Below are 21761 nucleotides of genomic sequence, written 5' to 3'. Positions count from 1 at the left end.
ATTTTTACACTACATCAGTCCGATGGTTGCAGTATTGACTTAGAATTCTGCTAACTCTTCAGAAGCCACAAATCCGATTTTGATGCCATTGAAAGAGGCAAATTGTTGATCATAAAGTCTGTTTTTTGTTCTATTAAATTTCTTTCTCATTCTTAACAGACACCAGCTGGCGATCAGAGGCCACATTTCGTTTCACTGCGGAACGGTTTAGTAGGCTCAGTGAGTCTGTGCTGAGTCCTCCTTGTTTTGTGCGAAATCTACCATGGAAAATTATGGTAATGCCTCGCTTCCATCCTGATCGGCCTCATCAAAAGAGTGTTGGATTTTTCCTACAATGCAATGCTGAGTCTGATTCCACGTAAGAAAAACTTAAATTGTCTTGTAGGTTAAATGTCCAACCATGAGCATCTTGTGAATAACAACCCCATGTTACATTGTATAGTTTGAGGAAAAGAATGACCTAACTTACAATAACCTCCAAGGTCCTGAAATGTGTGCTTTTGTTTCAACTGAATGATATTAACGTGAGAAGATGAAGCAGGGAAGTGACATGCAGTAGATAGGCACAAGACCTCGAAGGGCAAAGGCAGCAGTTGCATGGAAAAACCACTACCTGCAAGTTTCCTTACAAGTTGCACGGCATCCTGATTTGGAACCATATCGCTGTTCCTTCACTGTCGCTGGGTTAAAATCCTGGAACCCATTTCCCAACCGTACTGTGGGTGTATCTACACCAAATGGCCTGCAGCAATTCAAGCAGATGGCTCACCACCACCCCCTCAAGGACAATTAAAGATCAGCAGTAAATGCTGGCCTAGCCAGTGATGCCCACACCAATAAAAACACTTTGAATGCGGCCAAGTGATAGATCAAGTAGCTAAGACCAAATGTTATTGCCCTTGCAAAACTATACAAACCATTGTAATTTCGTAATCTGTGTCTTAGGAATGTCGTTGGCAAACTTTGTCTAATTTCAAATGGGACGAGCATTTTTTCTGAACTGAAGGAATGGCAAAGCTCCACAAGAGCTGCTGTAAACTTTCTGTATGTGAAGGGACATCTGAATTTGAAGGATCTAAGTCCAGAGATGGAAGGGTTAAAATTGGATTTAAAACGATGGACCCAAATGTTCCCTGTATCTTGTTGGGGCGATGCTAATCAATCATTTGTTGCCCTGGGAAGGTAGTGATTGTCAGGCATCTTTAACTACTTGTTAAACTGGTTGCCTTGCTAGGTCACTACACGCAACATTGAGCCAATCATGTAGTGGAAGACTGAGCTCGAGCATATAGAACTGGTTAGGTGATGAGTTCCTTTACCTGAAGGGCATTGATCTTTTTATGACCATTAGGCTGCTTGTTTTATTTCCAGCACAGTAGCTGCAAATTACCAAATTCATTGAGTTCCGTTTTCGAACTTGGTGTGATTTTGAACTTGATATTTGGGCTGCTGGTTCAGTACCATAACCAATATACACCAAATCTTGGGGATTCACCTTTTCCTATTTTGTTCAATAATGTAACACACAAATGTTTAGTTTGTGTGTGAACTATGTGGCTTAAGAATTTGTGCATTTTCTCGTAGCTAGAGAAAATAAGGATTTCTTTGTAACTAGATAATTCATCTTCCCTTTTGTAGATCATGGTCCTGTCATGCCCAAGCTGTTTTGAAGATAATCAACTACAAAGATGAAGAAAAGTCATTTAGTAGAAGAATCAGTCATCTTTTCTTTCACAAGGAGAATGACTGGGGTTTCTCTAATTTTATGACTTGGAGTGTAAGTATTACAAAAAAAATTTTTTTTCTGTACCCAAGTTCTTTTGGTTAGTCGTCCCAAGTTGAGCCACAAATATGGAATCTCCTCGTTGTCTTTTCTGTATTTTAAAAACTGCCAGAAAGTGGGATGGATATGGAGGAGAATACAGGCATGCTTATTCCAATACACAATGCTGCGGCATTACAGGCATTCATCTTTTGGAATATTAGTCATGAGACCTTAAATTCATTGCTGCCCATAACTCATTTGGTAAGCTTATTGTGTAATTTAGGGATAGTCCATGTGCTATCCGAGATGCCAAGGGAGAATATCAAACCAAGCTAGAGTCACAGACAGACTCTCATAGAACATTACAGCGCAGTACAGGCCCTTCGGCCCTCGATGTTGCGCCGACCTGTGAAACCACTCTAAAGCCCATCTACACTATTCCCTTATTGTCCATATGTCTATCCAATGACCATTTGAATGTCCTTAGTGTTGGCGAGTCCACTAGTGTTGCAGGCAGGGCATTCCACGCCCTTACTACTCTTGAGTAAAGAATCTACCTCTGACATCTGTCATATCTATCTGCCCTCAATTTAAAGATATGTCCCCTCGTGCTAGACATCACCATCCGAGGAAAAAGGCTCTCACTGTCCACCCTATCTAATCCTCTGATCATCTTGTATGCCTCAATTAAGTCACCTCTTAACCTTCTTCTCTCAGGTCCCTCAGCCTTTCCTCATAAGATTTTCCCTCCATACCAGGCAACATCCTGGTAAATCTCCTCTCCACCCTTTCCAATGCTTCCACATCCTTCCTATAATGCGGCGACCAGAACTGCACGCAATACTCCAAATGCGGCCGCACCAGAGTGCTGTATAGCTGCAACGTGACCTCATGGCTCCTAAACTCAATCCCTCTACCAATAAAAGCTAACACACCGTACGCCTTCTTAACAACCCTCTCAACCTGGGTAGCAACTTTCCGGGATCTCTCGGCGGTTGTGGCAAGGACTAAACAACATAACGGGCTGCAAAGCGAAGTCGAACAGTATCTCTGGCAGCAGTGCACCCCTCCCGATGACTTCCATGCATTCTATGCTCGGTTCGAGCAGGTAACCAACAATCCGCTGTCGAGTGCAGCCTATAATTCACCCATACCCACCATCACAGCTTCCGAAGTCAGATTGGCCTTCCTGAAAGTGAACCCTCTGAAAGCGACGGGCCCGGACGGGATCCCTGGTCGTGCACTCCCAGAGCCTGCGCGGACCAGCTGGCAGAGGTATTCGCGGACATGTTTAACCTGTCCCTACTGCACTCCGAGGTCCCCACCTGCTTCAAGAAGACCACCATCATACCGGTACCGGTTCAGTAAGAATGAACAACACCACCTCCTCCTCAATAGTCCTCAACACCGGGGCTCTGCAAGGCTGCGTACTTAGCCCTCTACTCTACTCCCTGTACACGCACGACTGCGTGGCAAAATTTGGTTCCAACTCCATCTACAAGTTTGCTGGCGATACGACCATAGTGGGCCAGATCTCGAATAACGAGTCAGAATACAGGCGGGAGATAGAGAACCTAGTGTAGTGGTGTAGCGACAACAATCTCTTCCTCAATGCCAGCAAAACTAAAGAGCTGGTCATTGACTTCAGGAAGCAAAGTACTGTCTTCAGGAAGCAAAGTACTGTACACACCCCTGTCAGCATCAGCGGGGCCGAGGTGGAGATGGTTAGCAGTTTCAAATTCCTAGGGGTGCACATCTCCCAAAATCTGTCCAGGTCCACCCACGGCGACGTTGCCACCAAGAAAGCACAACAGCGCCTATACTTCCTCAGGAAACTAAGGAAATACGGCATGTCCACATTAACCCTTACCAACTTTTACAGATGCACCATAGAAAGGATCCTATCGGGCTGGATCACAGCCTGATATGGCAACTGCTCGGCCCAGGACTGGAAGAAACTTCAGAGAGTCGTGAACACCGCCCAGTCCATCACACGAACCTGACCCCCATCCATTGACTCCATCTACACCTCCCGCTGCCTGGGGAAAGCGGGCAGCATAATCGAAAGACCCCTCCCACCCAGCTTACTCTTTCAATTTCTTCCATCGGGCAGGAGATACAGAAGTCTGAGAACACGCACACAGACTCAAAAACAGCTTCTTTCCCACAGTCACCAGACTCCTAAATAACCCTCTTATGGACTGACCTCATTAACACTACACCCTGTATGCTTCATCCGATGCCAGTGCTTATGTAGTTACATTGTATATGTTGTGTTGCCCTATTATGTATTTTCTTTTATTCCCTTTTCTTCTCATGTACTTAATGATCTGTTGAGCTGCTCGCAGAAAAATACTTTTCACTGTACCTCTGTACACGTGCCAATAAACAAATTCAATCCAATCAATAATCTGTCTTGGTCTTGTTGGAGTAAGAGCATTGTTCCGATCTAATTGAGTGAACTGGAGTCTTGGTGTTGGACCAATAAGGATGTATTTTTGACGTTTGTTTACTGAAGTGGTTGAATGGTCGAAACATCAATTTGTCTATCCACTGGACTCTCCTCCAATAAAGTTTTAAACCTATTCCAACATTAGCTTAAATTGAAAGTAATTTACTGCTAGTTATTCCATTGCTTTAGTTTCATAAAATAAGAACTAGGAGCAGGAGTAGGCCATCTGGCCCCTCGAGCCTGCTCCACCATTCAATGAGATCATGGCTGATCTTTTGTGGACTCAGCTCCACTTTCCGGCCCGAACATCATAACCCTTAATCCCTTTATTCTTCAAAAAACTATCTATCTTTATCTTAAAAACATTTAATGAATGAGCCTCTACTACTTCACTGGGCAAGGAATTCCATAGATTCACAACCCTTTGGGTGAAGAAGTTCCTCCTAAACTCAGTCCTAAATCTACTTCCCCTTATTTTGAGGCTATGCCCCCTAGTTCTGCTTTCACCCGCCAGTGGAAACAACCTGCCCGCATCTATCCTATCTATTCCCTTCATAATCTTATATGTTTCTATAAGATTCCCCCCTCATCCTTCTAAATTCCAACGAGTACAGTCCCAGTCTACTCAACCTCTCCTCGTAATCCAACCCTTTCAGCTCTGGGATTAACCTAGTGAATCTCCTCTGCACACCACCCAGTGCCAGTACGTCCTTTCTCAAGCAAGGAGACCAAAACTGAACACAATACTCCAGGTGTGGCCTCACTAACACCTTATACAATTGCAGCAGTTTCAAATTTTCTTCCATCTCCAAACACTGAAATGTAGACCATCTTCCTTAACCTGTATGTATTTGGATAATATACCCATATTCCCCTTCAATTAATTTTTGTTTGATCCTATTCTGTACCTCTGTATTGAATTCATAGCCCTCATGGTATTTGCTAGACTTGGAAAACTCCTTTTCCCTGCTCGCTTTTAATTATTGTCCTTGCATTTTTTATGCCCATTTGTCTCGGTAAAAAAATGATTGTTGGGAATAATTTTTCTGGAATATATGTTTAATTGTTGCATATTGACTCGTCTTCTCTCTCTCTCTCTCTCTCTCTCTCTCTCTCTCTCTCTCTCTCTCTCTCTCTCTCTCTCTCTCTCTCTCTCTCTCTCTCTCTCTCTCTCTCTCTCTCTCTTCTCCCCCCCCCCCCCCTGCGGTCCCCGTCCCCTGTCCCGGCAAGTGTAGCACTTTGAAAATTGGGCCCACTTTTTAGCCATATATACCCTTCAATTTTAGTTTTCCACTATGAAGTACTCAACATCAGTTTACAAATTACAAGTGATCAAGTACACACCGTATACCCTCTTTCTATCACTTTCATTTGGCCCAGAAAAATTTTAACCTGTGTATGTTGAGTTTGCTTCTATCTTTGTGGGAAGCAAACCCTGTGACACTTTCCATCAGTATGTTTACATCCTTACACCGGGAGTAATAGTGCTAATCCTACATGCATAATTGAGTTTTTAGGTACAAGACCTATCTTAGGTCAGTTGCGAGTCGTGGATTTCAAAGATCGTGCCAATGTATTTATCTTTTCTTTTTAAAAAAACGTTGTCTTGTGGAATAGGATGCTTGATCATGTATTGTACGTGAAACATGAATTTATTTGCCATTTTACACTTAATCTGCTTTAAACAGAAATTGTATGACCAAATTATAACTGTCTGAGGCAGCTGTGGAATGAATTTCCATAGATCGGGGCATATACGTCAATCTGGCATCTAAGACGACTTAATCTGTTCAGTCCCAAAATTCCTGTTTTTGCATGTACTGAGTAGTCAACCCCCTTTTTCAGTCTGACCTGCTAGACACACACATTAGCCGTTGGCCTCAATTTTTCGCCCCACAAATGGATGTTAAAGTACAAGGGAACAAATGGGCGATAACGGGCTGAGTAACGATGATGCATGGGAGTTTAAGACATGCTCTCAGAGAGCAGACCCTGTATGGCATATGGCAAATGACAATGGCCATCACCCATACCAGCAGTTCACTTCTATACTCGGCTTATAAATTGTCCCCCATTTTTGAAAAGATTTTTTGAGGCTTCAGAAATTGTCTTGTAAGCTGACATTTACAGGGTGTTAATTGAATAGCTATTTAATACCTGTTTAAAATCTGTACAGGAAGCAACAGATGCTGAAAAGGGTTTCATAGAAGATGACAAGGTCGCATTTGAAGTCTTTGTTCAGGCTGATGCACCACATGGAGTGGCGTGAGTATTGTATTTAAATTCTATATTATGGGGTGTTTTGGAAATTGCCTAGATTGAGATGATGACCCAAATAATTTGGTGATTAAATTGAGCATAAGATAGTATCTTAATATGGCTGTTATTTCTTGCTAAGTAATGGACTTTTTTGGGGGTTGAGGGAGGAGTAGGGAACCAGTTTATCAATCACTTTCTAGCTTCTGGGTGCATGGAATATGGCATAAAATTGGAGAGTATGAATTTCTGCATAACTGCTTACAGGTATTTCAAGGGAAGTCATATTTTGGAAAGTTGAATTGAATGCACCTGTTGTTGAAAATTTAATTCTAGGTGGGATTCCAAGAAGCACACAGGTTATGTAGGCTTGAAGAACCAGGGAGCAACCTGTTACATGAACAGTTTATTGCAGACATTGTTCTTCACAAATCAGCTGCGAAAGGTAACGTGAATATTCACAATTCTCAACCTGAAAGTGGTTGCAAGGAAACTATTGTTGCTGCATTTCTGATTTTGTTTTTGGTTAAACATGAATGGCATAGTGACTGGAACTCCTTCCCTAACAGCCCAGTGGGTGTACCTACACATCAAGGACTGCAGCGACTCAAGAAGGCAACTCACCACCACCACCTTCTGACGGGCAACTAGGGATGGGCAATAAATGCTGGCCTAACCAGTGACACCCACATCCCGTAAATTAATTTAAAAAAGATGCTGCTGAGAGCTAGCAGTGTAAAAACATTTTTATTTTTAAAAAAAATGAAATATTTACTATTGCATTAGTTGCATTTTTACATTGAAATTTAACTAAATTAATTACTTTACCTATTAGAGCTCCTGTCAATTCTTTTGCAAATGGTGGGAATAGGGATGTTATGATGGGCCTCCAATCTTCCTGTGCCAGGGAGTGTAAAATTGGTTGAATCTTGTTGGGATCTGTGCTATTATATGTGCATACGAGTGTTGGATAAAGACTAAATCTGGCTTGGCTTTGATGTCTGATGTTTGACAAACTTGCTATTGTTTGCAAGTAGGATGTGTCCTTGAGACTCCACCCTGCATGCTTTTTGGTGTTGCAATTCCTCATCACCCATTAATGCCTTTCAAGATTGTAGGAGACTTGAGATATTGTGTCCCCCCACCCAAAGCGTTTCCCCAGTCATTTAACTCTTGTTTCTTCATGAAGGCCCTGCTTTCTCAACCTTGCCCTTCGCCTGAAGTGTGATGATCCTCTGGTTAAATTACCACCAGTCAGCTCTCCCCCTCAAAGGGGAAAGCAGCCTATGTTTATCTGAGACTATGGTGACTTTACAGTACCTGTTTCTTCTGCAACCTTTTATATGCACACAATAAGCTAAATACCTCTTATTCATCCATATATTTTTTAATTCATCCCTATATTCTTTAATTATTCTTTGTTTATTCTAAGCAGTAACAATGCTGCTATAGAAGAGTTTTATTTGCTGATACTCCTACAATATCATGGACTGATAGGGTGACCACCTTGATTACTTCCTTGTACGCCGAGGATTTTCAAAGTGTTTATTTTGGATTGAGTGCCATTTCAGTATATAGAACTGAGCTGGATTGCAGTCATATCCACTTGTGGCCTGGGGGCAAGTGCCAAATGGCTCCTTCATCAGATGGGCATATATATCGTCTTTTGTACCTTTTTTTTGAAGTTAATATGAAAGAAAGCGCTTGAAATAAGATACAACGTAGAGCATATCTCTTTTATGGTTTTAAGTCACTTGAGTAAGAAGCTCAACTCTGCCAATAAATTTAATTGTAAAGATTATTTTTCCTCAACGTCTTGCAAATATATGACTTGACCGTGAAATTTGCCATGATATGTGTTAAGTAGCTGCATCCACAATATCCTAGTTTTGATTCCAGTTTTATTTAATCTTGGCCATGATATTAGAAGTTTAGATAGTGTTAGATTGGTGTACTAATAGTTTACCTGCATAAAGTATTACAGGGCTGTTGGGTGCTGGAGAGCAGTTCCTATGGAAGTATACCCAGCATGAGTCACCAATTGCATTGAGAGCAGGAACAAAATAGGGATTGGTTGCAGTGGGGAAAGACTTGCATTTGGGATGAAAATCAGAATGCATTCAAAGGAGCTTGTAGCTGATGTCAGTGTAAATGCAAGAGATGCTTTGGATATGAAGTAAAATGTACCAAATTTAGAAATATTTTCTCCACCCAAACTGGTGAACTTGCCGGGGCTGAAACATTGTTTTTTTTAATTAACTCCAATTTTGCTGATTGATCTGATTTTCTTTGTCCTGTATAGGCTGTCTATATGATGCCAACAGAAGGGGATGATTCATCAAAAAGTGTCCCCTTAGCATTGCAACGGGTCTTGTATGAATTGCAGCACAGTGACAAACCAGTTGGAACTAAGAAACTGACAAAGTCTTTTGGGTGAGTCAATGAATACTTGTACATAGATCTGAAAAGAAATTACGTTTGCCTTTAAGAATTAAGGCTGCATTTTTGGACTATTTACTGGGCATTCAGTTTACATTCGAACCAAGTTTTAATACTCTTGTGCCGATTGCTGAGTGACTTAAATGGGATACTAATGTTTGTATGGTGCCTTGATGGATAGTGCAGTAAGTGGTTTGTCATTCTATCCCCATAACAATCTTGATCTGATTGCGTTAATCTAATCAACAAATAACTTTAAAATGTGGCCTTGAATGCCTGTTTGTATCTGTTTACTCATGGCAAAAATCATTGTGCAAACTTGAGTCAGTGATCTGTTCCCTGTCTGCAGACTATACTTCAATCAGTGAGTGAGGAGGATGTGAATGATTGCAAGTGGGCAGGGAGTCATGCAATGTTCCTTTTAAAATTCAGTTGCCTTGTACAGTCAATTTTTTAGTGCACAGTCCCTTTTAAGCTTTTTGCGCAGTTGTGCATATGTGATTTATCGGAGAACAAGGCCTGCATGTACCATTCAGGCAGCTGAGCTTTGTGGGAACATTGGTGAGGGGGTATCCATGTTTATGTTGTGTTTATTTTCTTATTGGCTATTCACAATTAGCTTAAATGTCTGTTGAATCTGTGCTCTGTGTATGTAGAACATAGAACATTACAGCGCAGTACAGGCCCTTCGGCCCTCTGTTGCGCCAACCACTCTAAAGCCCATCTACACTATTCCCTTATCGTCCATATGTCTATCTAATGACCATTTGAATGCCCTTAGTGTTGGTGAGTCCACTACTGTTGCAGGCAGGGCAATCCATGCCCTCTGGGAAAAGAACCTACCTCTGACATCTGTCCTATACCTATCTCCCCTCAATTTAAAGCTCTGTCCCCTCGTGCTAGACATCACCATCCGAGGAAAAAGGCTCTCACTGTCCACCCTATCCAATCCTCTGATCATCTTGTATGCCTCAATTAAGTCACCTCTTAACCTTCTCTCTTAACGAAAACGGCCTCAAGTCCCTCAGGATATTGGTACCCCACTGGTCCAGGTGTAGACCATCCCGTTTGTAGATCTCCCACCGACCCCAGAATGAGCCCCAATTATCCAGAAATCTGAAACCCTCCCTCCTGCACCATCCCTGTAACCACATGTTCAACTCCGCTCTCTCCCTATTCCTCGTCTCGCTATCACGTGGCACGGGTAACAACCCAGAGATAATAACACTGTTTGTCCTAGATCTAAGTTTCCACCCTAGCTCCCTGAATTCCTGCCTTACATCCCTATCCCTTTTCCTACCTATGTCGTTGGTACCTATGTGGACCACGACTTGGGGCTGCTCCCCCTTCCCCTTAAGAATCCGGAAAACACGATCCGAGACATCACGCACCCTGGCACCTGGGCGGCAACACACCAACGAGTCTCTCCCGTTCCCACAAAATCTCCTATCTATCCCCCTAACTATGGAGTCTCCAATGACTAATGCTCTACTCCTCTTCCCCCCCTTCCCTTCTGAGCAACAGGGACAGACTCTGTGCCAGAGACCTGTACCCCATGGCTTACCCTGGTAAGTCGTCACCCCAACAATATCCAAAGCGGTATACTTGTTACTAAGAGGAACGACCACAGGGGATCCCTGTACTGACTGCTTCCTCCCAGCCCCCCTCAGCTTCACCCATCTATCTTTATTCTTTGGAGTAACTACATCCCTGAAGCTTCTATCTATGACCACCTCTGCCTCACGAATGATCCGAAGTTCATCCAGCTCCAGTTTCGTAACGCGGTTTCTGAAGAGCTGGTGATGGGTGCACTTCCCACAGATGAAATCAGCAGGGACACTGACGGCGTCCCTCACCTCAAACATTCTGCAGGAGGAACATTGCACTACCTTCCCTGCCATACCCTCTAGATAAAAAAAGAAAGAGCTTACCTGTTATTCGCTCCCCTTCTCAGCAAGCACTCACTCAGCAACCTCTGCGCCCTGCACAATAACACCTGAGGGAAAATAAAAGAAAAATTACTTACCAGTCACCATCCAGTCCCTTATCTGCAGGCTGTGACATCAAGGTTCAACTTCTTCCTACGTCTCCTACCGTCAAGCCTTCCTCTTGTTCTTTACAGCGGTTGTTTTTTTTTTTTTTGGATAGAGGAGGGGGTAGGGAGGGAAACACTGAAGTGTTTCGGGTTTAAGTGTCACTTGACAACAGCTCCTACACAAACCACCTTCAAGTTAGGGTGAGCACACGGACGTATGCAAATTTCCCCACAACAGCCAATCAGCCACTCCGCTCTACTGCCCTCTGCTGGATCAAATGTCAGGTTAGTTACAGTATAACTTGCAAACCAATGCAGTATAACTTGCAAAATATTGGACAATTATGTTTCACAAGTGTTAGTCAGTGTTGTCCTAAAAATAAAAGCTTGATTAATTTTCTTGTTTAGGTGGGAAACACTAGATAGTTTTATGCAGCATGACGTTCAGGAACTGTGCAGGGTGGTAAGTATTTTTCTGTATTAATTGATTGGCATTTTGCACTGCTGAGGTTAACTCTGACAAATTCAAAACCTATCTTGTGGGCAGTGTGAATTGATATTGAAGCATTCCTGATTTCTAGTCTGAATTGATTGTGCATAAAACTGAGATCTGACTTGGGGTTGAAAACTTCATTCTGGATTTGCGGACAAGTAAGGGGCGGAAATAATGTTCTAAACAAATGTGCAAACCAGTCTACCATGGCCTTATCGACCCAGTTTCTGCAATGTGGGATACTATAAATCCATTTTATATGCAGACCCCTCCTCTGCAAGAAAACAATATATTGAAACCTTTTTTTTAATTGCCAAGGGGCCTATAGTCCCCCTTTTGTCTTGGCCGCAGTTGACTTGCCAACCCATCAGTACCCTTTTCTCCACCAGTGTAAATTGCTGTGATTGTTTAAAAGTTCGCATTCTTTCATTTGGCCTAAACGGGAGGCTTCAGCAATATATCATTCTTGGCAAAATCATCCGTTCGACTTAATTTTAATTGCCACATTTGAAAACTATGGAAAATGTGTCTCCTGTAGGATTCCATTTGGGATATCCAAGCTACAATTAAATTTTGAACTGTGTGCTCGTTTGTGGTGTTTGAATTGTATCAGGTCTTAAATGCTTATTATAATCTTTTATTGTCACAAGTATGAAGTTACTGTGAAAAGCCCCTAGTTGCCATATTCCACTGCCTGTTCGGGTAAGCTGGTACGGGAATCGAACCCGCGCTGCTGGCCTGGTTCTGCATTACAAATCAGCTGTCTAGCCCACTGAGCTAAACCAACCCCTGCCAAGTACACTGAGGATGCCTAAGTTGAATAGTCATTTGGTCATACAGATCTTGAATATTGCTGAAAAATACATTTTGTCTTCACTCATCAGACGAGATCCTGAGGGTTCTTGACAGTGGATGTGGGGAAGATGGTTTCTCTTGTGGGGCCACTTGTAAGACTGAGAAGAGGAGAAACTTTTTTTTCTGAGGGTCCTGAGTCTCTAGCGCACAATTTCACATGAAGTTTATGGAAGCTGGATCTGAATATTTTGAAGGCAGAACTACATAGATTCTTTGTTATCAAAACGGCAAAAGGTTATCGAGAGTAGGAGAGTAGGCAGTGTTATGGGCCACGGTTTCGAGAACCCAAAGTGTACCATGGAATTCACCTGACCCACAACTTTTAATAGATGGTGGTATGGGGAGCACACTGCCCACTCTACAGGTGTGGTACAGCAGAAATCAAAAAGTATTTTTTAAAGCAAAACCATGATTATTCTATGAACTCAAGTTAACCTTTTTAAAACATAGTGAACATCTTAGCAACCATTAATTCAAATACAACCCCTCAAAGAATACAACACTAAGTAATCCGCAAGGTAGCGAGGAAGGATCTAAAGAGAGAGCTAAGACGAGCAAGGAGGGGACATGAGAAGTATTTGGCAGGAAGGATCAAGGAAAACCCAAAAGCTTTCTATAGGTATGTCAGGAATAAGCGAATGACCAGGGAAAGAGTAGGACCAGTCAAGGACAGGGATGGGAAATTGTGTGTGGAGTCTGAAGAGATAGGCGAGATACTAAATGAATATCTTTCGTCAGTATTCACTCAGGAAAAAGATAATGTTGTGGAGGAGAATGCTGAGCCCCAGGCTAATAGAATAGATGGCATTGAGGTACGTAGGGAAGAGGTGTTGGCAATTCTGGACAGGCTGAAAATAAGTCCCCGGGACCTGATGGGATTTATCCTAGGATTCTCTGGGAGGCCAGGGAAGAGATTGCTGGACCTTTGGCTTTGATTTTTATGTCATCATTGGCTACAGGAATAGTGCCAGAGGACTGGAGGACAGCAAATGTGGTCCCTTTGTTCAAAAAGGGGAGCAGAGACAACCCCGGCAACTATAGACCGGTGAGCCTCACGTCTGTAGTGGGTAAAGTCTTGGAGGGGATTATAAGAGACAAGATTTATAATCATCTAGATAGGAATAATATGATCAGGGATAGTCAGCATGGCTTTGTGAAGGGTAGGTCATGCCTCACAAACCTTATTGAGTTCTTTGAGAAGGTGACTGAACAGGTAGACGAGGGTAGAGCAGTTGATGTGGTGTATATAGATTTCAGCAAAGCGTTTGATAAGGTTCCCCACGGTCGGCTATTGCAAAAAATACGGAGGCTGGGGATTGAGGGTGATTTAGAGATGTGGATCAGAAATTGGCTAGCTGAAAGAAGACAGAGGGTGGTGGTTGATGGGAAATATTCAGAATGGAGTACAGTCACAAGTGGAGTACCACAAGGATCTGTTCTGGGGCCGTTGCTGTTTGTCATTTTTATCAATGACATAGAGGAAGGCGCAGAAGGGTGGGTGAGTAAATTTGCAGACGATACTAAAGTCGGTGGTGTTGTCGATAGTGTGGAAGGATGTAGCAGGTTACAGAGGGATATAGATAAGCTGCAGAGCTGGGCTGAGAGGTGGCAAATGGAGTTTAATGTAGAGAAGTGTGAGGTGATTCACTTTGGAAGGAATAACAGGAATGCGGAATATTTGGCTAATGGTAAAGTTCTTGAAAGTGTGGATGAGCAGAGGGATCTAGGTGTCCATGTACATAGATCCCTGAAAGTTGCCACCCAGGTTGATAGGGTTGTGAAGAAGGCCTATGGAGTGTTGGCCTTTATTGGTAGAGGGATTGAGTTCCGGAGTCGGGAGGTCATGTTGCAGCTGTACAGAACTCTGGTACGGCCGCATTTGGAGTATTGTGTACAGTTCTGGTCACCGCATTATAGGAAGGACGTGGAGGCTTTGGAGCGGGTGCAGAGGAGATTTACCAGGATGTTGCCTGGTATGGAGGGAAAATCTTATGAGGAAAGGCTGATGGACTTGAGGTTGTTTTCGTTGGAGAGAAGAAGGTTAAGAGGAGACTTAATAGAGGCATACAAAATGATCAGGGGGTTGGATAGGGTGGACAGAGAGCCTTCTCCCGTGGATGGATATGGCTGGCACGAGGGGACATAACTTTAAACTGAGGGGTAATAGATATAGGACAGAGGTAGGTTCTTTACGCAAAGAGTAGTGAGGCCGTGGAATGCCCTACCTGCTACAGTCGTGAACTCGCCAACATTGAGGGCATTTAAAAGTTGATTGGATAAACATATGGATGATAATGGCATAGTGTAGGTTAGATGGCTTTTGTTTCGGTGCAACATCGTGGGCCGAAGGGCCTGTACTGCGCTGTATTGTTCTATGTTCTAATCCTTCCTTTTAACATCCATAAGACAAAAAAAAAACTTTTAACAGAAGCACATCCTTTTTAAATTCAGTACTGAGAACAGTTATCACTCTGAATTCACCAAATGTGAGATAGTCTTTACACGGCAGAGAGAACAACATCACACCTTCTCTGGCTAACTGCAGCTCCAACACTGAAACGAAACCAAAAAAAAGACAGCCAAGCTTTTCTCAAAGTGAAACTTAAAAAGCAGAGCCAGAGCTCAGCTCCACCGACACTCTGACATCACTGCAGTAACATGAGCAGACAAACATTTTTTAAAGTGACATGACCATGACACCTCCTCCTCTTCTCTCCCCCCCCCCCCCCCCCCCCCCCCCCCCACAAGAAAAACAAAAAACCCATCAACTTCAAGATTTCATTTTTCACCTTTTCACTATCCTTTAAGAAATGCACACAGTAAATATACTGTTTCGGTTTTAAAAAAACAGCACACGCAAACAGGTATAATATAGTCCATTTTTTAATTATTCTTCCTCCAACTGGAATCCCCCTCAATTGACAGTCTCTTTGAACAAGAAGGTCCTTGCACGATCCATCCATTTATCTGCGCCTCGGCATGTCTCTTTAAAGTCAGATACTTTAGTTCAATCTGATCTCAGAATCCCTTGTAATTCTCCAACACAGGAACATTGGTTATCACAGCTTTCAGGCAGTCAAATGCCTGTTGGAACTCCGTTGACCACTGACATTTTCGACGTTTCTTCAAGTCCATCAGTGGAGCAACCATGCTACAAAAATTTGGAGCACATGTTGATGCCAAGAAATCGCATTATTTTCCTTTGTGTTGATGGTATTGGAAACTCCCCAATAACTTTTGGTTTCACATCCTGTGGGACCATTCGACCCTGTCCGATTGTATGGCCAAGGAAAGTGACTTGGGCTTTTCCAAATTCACTTTTAGCTAGGTTTATCACCAAACCCGCCTCCTGAAGTCGATCAAATAACTCCATCAGATGTTTTAAATGTTCTTTCCATGTCTAGCTGAAAATTACCTGATGGTCGATGTATACAGCACAATTGGGTAATCCTGAAACAACTTTTTTAGTTAACCGTTGAAATGTGGCTGGGGTGTTTTTCATGCCAAATGGCATAACTTTGAATTGGTATATACCATCTGGAGTCCCAAAAGCTGAAATCGCCTTCGCCCTTTTGGATAAAGGTACCTGCCAGTAACCTTTAAGTAAATCCAGTTTGGAAATAAAAACTGATTATCCCACTTTCTCAACGAAATCCTCCAAATGTGGGATAGGATATGAGTCCGTTCCTGTAACTGCATTAACCTTTCTATGGCCCACACACAACCGTTGGGTACCGTCTCATTTAGATACCATCATTATGGGTGAGCTCCGTTGGCTGCAACCGACTTAAATTATGCCATTTTTAAGCATGCTCTCAATCTCTTTGTTAACCTGTCTTTGTTAAACTGGACCAATTTTGAAGGGTTAAGTCTATATGGATGTTGTTTGATTGGAACAGCATTTCCCACATCTACATCATATTAAGCCATTTTAGTACTTCCCAATTTATCTCTACAAACTTGCCCATGTGATATCAATAACTCTTTCAGGTCGGCCTGTTATTCTTCTGGAAGGTAACTCAAACAATTTATCCCAATTTTTAAGAACATCCTCGTTTTCCAATTTAATTTGAGGTATGTCAAATTCACAAGTCATCTGGATTTGGTTCGTCACTTTGAGTTAGAATCATTAAAACCTCCTACTTTTGCTCTCCTTCCCTTTCAAAGTACCTTTTAAACATATTCACATGACACACTCGGTGAGTTTTCCTTCTATCCGGTGTTTTTACCACATTCGCCCCACTTAATTTCCTTTCAATCTGATAAGGTCCACAAAACCTTGCTTTTAAAGGTTCACCTACCACTGGTAACAATACTAAAACTCTATCTCCACTGGCACGAACTTTGGATTTCTTGTCCGCTACTCGTTTCATCACGTGTTGTGCAACTTTTAAATATTGTCTAGTCGATTCACCTGCCCTATTTAATCGTTCCCTAAAATTTGACACTTAATCTAAGAATGTAAGCTCAGATTTCTCACTCACCAATTTTTCCTTAATCAATTTAAGTGGTCCTCTGACCTCATGACCAAAAATTAGTTCAAAAGGACTGAATTTGGTTGACTCATTAGGTGCATTCCTAATTGCAAACAGTACGAATGAAATTCCTTTATCCCAATCCTCTGGATAATCTGGACAATAAGCCCTCAACATTGTCTTTAATGTCTGATGCCACCGTTCTAACGTTCCCTGTTATTCTGGATGGTACGCAGTTGATTTAAATTGTTTTATTCCTAAGCTATCCATAACTTCTTTGAATAACCTTGAGGTAAAATTTGATCCTTGATCCGATTGTATTTCTGTGGGTAGTCCATCTCTAGTAAAGAATTGAAGTAACTCCTCCACAATCTTTTTAGCTGTAATATTGCATACTGGAATGGCCTCTGGAAACCTAGTAGACACATCCATTATCGTCAAAAGATATTGATTCGCACTTTTCATTTTAGGAAGCGGTCCTGCGCAATCAATTAGGATCCTTGTAAAAGGTTCTTTAAATGCTGGAATGGGTATTAAGGGCGCTGGTTTTATCACTGCTTGAGGTTTCCCTATCACTTGACTTGTGTGACATGATTGACAAAATTTAACTACATCTTTATGTAGTCCAGGCCAATAAAAATGTTTCTGGATTTTAGCTTGTTTTCCTTATTCCCAAATGACCGCCCACTGGTACCTCGTGTGCAACTCTCAACACCTCCTTTCTATACCCTACCGGCAATACTACTTGATGAACTTCTGCCCACTTTTCATGTGCCTGCATATGTAAAGGTCTCCGTTTTCTCACCAGGACATAACTTTTACGGTAATAACACTGGTATATGCTCAGATTCCTCTTCCGTATATGCTTTCTGATACATCTGTTTTATTTCTATATCTTTTTGTTGTAACTCCGCCAATTTTCCTGAACTAAAAATATCTGCCTCATCCTCCACCTGTTCTTGTTCTTTTTCAACCATCTGATCAAAAATCGTTTGATAATGGCACTTCAACTTCAACTTCACTCTTTGATTTCACCTCTTGTCTTAACCCGTGACTTTGCGACCTTGTTATTACACAATCTGGAAAAATTCCATGGTACTCTTCCTTCAACACTTCAGTTGTCTGATTTTCCACTGGCTTATCAACCACAGTAGGCATCACTCCCACCTGCGAACCAGCTATATCATTACCCAAGATAAACTGTATTCCTGGACAAGATAGTTTCTCTATTACTCCAACTACCACTTCACCACTCTTCACTGGACTTACCAATCTTACCTTATATAATGGAACACTACTCTCACCCTGAATTCCACATATTACCACCTTTTCTGGCAACATTCTTCCCAAAGGACAGAACTCCTCATCTCTTACCATTAAAGATTGACTAGCCCCCTGTATCTCTTAAAATTGTGACTTCTTTACCTGCTCCTCTTGATACACATGAGTAAACTTTACCCACACAAGTAATTTATTTAAAGACATCTGGCACCTTCTTATCAATCACCTCTTGATCAGGCTGTACAATCTTTTGCACCTCCTTTGCTTCACTTGGGCTTTCCTTTACCACTTTAACAAACCCCACTGTCTTATCCTGTTTTACCACATCAACCTTCCCAGTGCTTTTCTTCAACCACCAACACTGTGACTTTACATGGCCTAGTTTATTACAGTGAAAACATTTGAAACTTTTCATTTCTTTTCCACCCTCCTAGATTTCTTTTTTAATCTGAGGTACACTCTCCTTAGTATCTCCCATCAGATCACCTTTGCCTCTACTACTTGAGTATTTCTCATGTCCCCAGTTTCTATCCCCCACAGGCTGAAACTGATGTCGGAAGCCAAGCTTTGATTTATGAACTAATTCATAATCATCTGCCATTTCTGCTGGTAACCTTGCAGTTTTAACCCTCTGTTCTTCCACATGAGTTCTCCCTGCATCAGGAATTGAATTTTTAAACTCCTCAAAGTATAATTTTTCTAGAAGTTTAGCCCTGCTGCCTCATGACGCCGAGGCCACAAGTTCGATCCTGGCTCTGGATCACTGTCCGTGTGGAGTTTGCACATTCTCCCTGTGTTTGCGTGGGTTTCACCCCCGCAACCCCAAGATGTGCAGGGTAGGTGGATTGGCCACGCTAATTTGCCCCTTAATTGGAAAAAATGAATTAGGTACTCTAGATAAAAAATTAATTTTTTAAGAAAGTATAAATTCTCTGAGAGCTTCATATGTTTGGTCTATTTTCAAAGCCCTTATCCACCTATCAAAATTATTCTGTTTGAGCCTTTCAAACGCCATGTATGTTTGACCAAATTCTTTCCTTAAATTTCTAAACCTTTATCTGTAAGCTTCAGGCACTAGTTCATTTTCACCTAAGATGGATTTTTCACCTCATCTGTCCCAGATAACTCCTCCGGTAGTGATGCAAACACTTCACTTGCCCTACCTGCCAGCTTTGTTTGAATCAGTAATACCCACATGTCCTGTGGCCATTTCATTTGTTTAGCCACCACCTCAAATGCAATGAAAAAGGCTTCTACCTCCTTCTCGTCAAACCTTGGCAATGCTTGGACATACCTAAATAGATCCCCAACAAGCCTTCGACTTTGACGCTCTTTCTCTTTATCCTCAAACTGTACGTTTCCCATTAAATCTGCCAATCTTAACTGACTCGTGTTTCATGGCCATTTTCCAAAATTCAAACTCTCTTATCTCTTTTGTATTCAAGCTGCTTTAATTCTTTCTCATGTTCCATTTGTTTAATTTGTAACTGAATTTTTGCCATTTCCAATGTGTCAAACTGTCTCAGGCAACTTTAAATGCTTAGCCACCGCCATAATTACCTTTTTTTCGCATTTTGTCAGGTAATGTTAACTTCAATGTTTTTGCCAAATCCAACAGTCTGCTTTTAGTCTCTGTCCGTAAGGTACTGCGTGTAATGCCTCTACCCCCAAAACCTCAGAGCCTCTGAAAGAGCCATTGTCCACAACACACTTCCTACTTAAACTGAAATACCACACCTGAAAAGCATCCACAATATGCTCACCCCTCACTGTCTTTACGTTCACTCAGCCAATCCAATAGATAGACTTTTATCCCGGACGAGCCCCAATTTGTTATGGGCCAGGGTTTAGAGAACCCCAAAGTATATCATGGCGTTCACCTGACCCACAACTTTTAATAGATTGTGGTATGGGGAGCACACTGCCCGCTCTTCAGGTGTGGTGCAGCAGAAATCGAAAAGTATTTTTTTAAAGCAAACCCATTTTTATTCTATGAACTCAAGTTAACCTTTTTAAAACATACAGTGAACATCTTAGCAACCATTAATTCAAATACAACCCCCAAAGAATACAACACTAAGTAATCCTTACTTTCCTTTTAACATCCATAAGACTTTATAAAAAAAAATTTAAAAAACTTTTAACAGAAGCACATCAGGTTTAAATTCACTACTGAGTACAGTTATCACTCTGAATTCACCAAATGATCAAGAGATGGTCTTTACACGGCAGAGAGAGCAACATTACACCTTCTCTGGCTGACTGCAGCTCCAACACTGAAACGAAACCAAAGAAAAAACAGACAAACCCAAGCTTTTCTCAAAGTGAAACTAAAAAGCAGAGCCAGAGCTCAGCTCCACCCACACTCTGACATCACTGCAGTAACATGAGCAGACAAATATTTCTGAAAGTGACATTACCATGGCAGCAGGAATGTGGGGTTGAAGTTATAATCTGGTCAGTGATGATCTTATTTAATGGCAGAGCTGGTCCAGGGGCCAAGTGGCCTACTCCCCCTAATTTGTATGTTCGTATTGGCAACCTTGTAAACCGGGCCCAAGCCACTCACCATGCACCTTTTTATGCTGAAATAGGGCATATCAAAGGCATCTTTTGGGCTAATGGCTACCCTGAGCAATTAATTTCATGCATATCCCACAAATTCATGAAGGGTGTTACTTTCGGCCTTGAAAATTGCTGTCTACCTCCGACGACCCTGGAAAGACAAGGTATCTCAGAAAAGTGAGCAACAGGTGAAGCTTGCTGTTTCACGCTGCTCCCATGCAATTGCAACAAGTGGTATTCACCACGAGCAGGATGCTGAAAAGACATTCTGCCTATTAAAGAAATTAGTAATGTAGTTTATAAATTTCAATGCCAGTGTGATGCTCCGTATGTAGGCTGTATGTCCCAAAGCCCGGTGGATTACATCAAACAGCATTTCCCAGCCACTGTTTGCAACAGGCAAGTACAGAACACACCCAACCAACTCGTGCATGCAAAGCTAAACTGTATCCAACGTTAGTTTGACAGCATTTCCTGAATAATCCTGTGTGTGAGAGAAGATTTACACTGATGACCAGTTTAAGATTGTCAATCAGGCTCGCAGTGTGGTGCCCTTCTATGTACTGGAAGCTAATATGTTGATAAGTTCTCTGCAAACACAAAGAACATGTGCACACATTACGCCTGTTTCAGCTCAACAAAATAAAGAGCCGTTTGCTGACTCATCCTCCGGGCAATGCCATGACCAAGCAGGGGCAAACTGCCTGGTTTCAATTTCAGGCTATGCTTGGCAGTTAACTGTCAGGCACCTGGTGCATCCTCAATTGCAACACCCCAGCCAATTATAGTTTAATTGCCAACTGATTCTTATGCAGTCAAAATTATTCTTTCCCCTTGTATCGGTATTCTTGAAGGGTCCTGATGAGTGCAAGGTGAGAAGTTTTGACGTGTCTCTCGTTTTTCAGCAATAGTCAAGTTCTGTACTACCAAATGATTGTACCCAAGTCACTTTATGATTTTGTGAAGGAATTTAAATCCCTTGCCAAACTATCCTGTTGAATATCTGGCATCCCTTCTCCGTCACTGTCCTACTTGCTGCCACGTTCGTCACTTTAGGATCGAGGTTGTTCAAAATACTGAATTTTCCATTGTTTCTATCATGCTGTCCTCAATGCAGCATTCTATACAGCCGAGTTGTTTGTTTC

At 42.1% G+C, this 21761-nt stretch overlaps 1 protein-coding gene across 5 annotated transcripts in view; it reads left to right on the top strand.

Moving 5' to 3' along the window:
- The window catches only part of usp7 (ubiquitin specific peptidase 7 (herpes virus-associated)), a 148340-nt gene that overhangs the window by 86042 nt on the left and 40537 nt on the right, over positions 1 to 21761 (top strand). For all 5 annotated transcript variants that reach the window (XM_072481707.1, XM_072481703.1, XM_072481702.1 and 2 more), the window contains 6 exons: positions 160 to 358; positions 1639 to 1777; positions 6394 to 6482; positions 6810 to 6918; positions 8776 to 8906; positions 11356 to 11410. In XM_072481707.1, coding sequence (XP_072337808.1) covers positions 160 to 358; positions 1639 to 1777; positions 6394 to 6482; positions 6810 to 6918; positions 8776 to 8906; positions 11356 to 11410 — 722 coding nt within the window. The remainder of the gene's footprint in view (positions 1 to 159; positions 359 to 1638; positions 1778 to 6393; positions 6483 to 6809; positions 6919 to 8775; positions 8907 to 11355; positions 11411 to 21761) is intronic.

Source organism: Scyliorhinus torazame, chromosome 17 (assembly GCF_047496885.1).
Source record: "Scyliorhinus torazame isolate Kashiwa2021f chromosome 17, sScyTor2.1, whole genome shotgun sequence".
Taxonomy (NCBI): Eukaryota; Metazoa; Chordata; class Chondrichthyes; order Carcharhiniformes; family Scyliorhinidae; genus Scyliorhinus; species Scyliorhinus torazame.
This window is presented reverse-complemented; position numbering and strand designations above follow the sequence as displayed.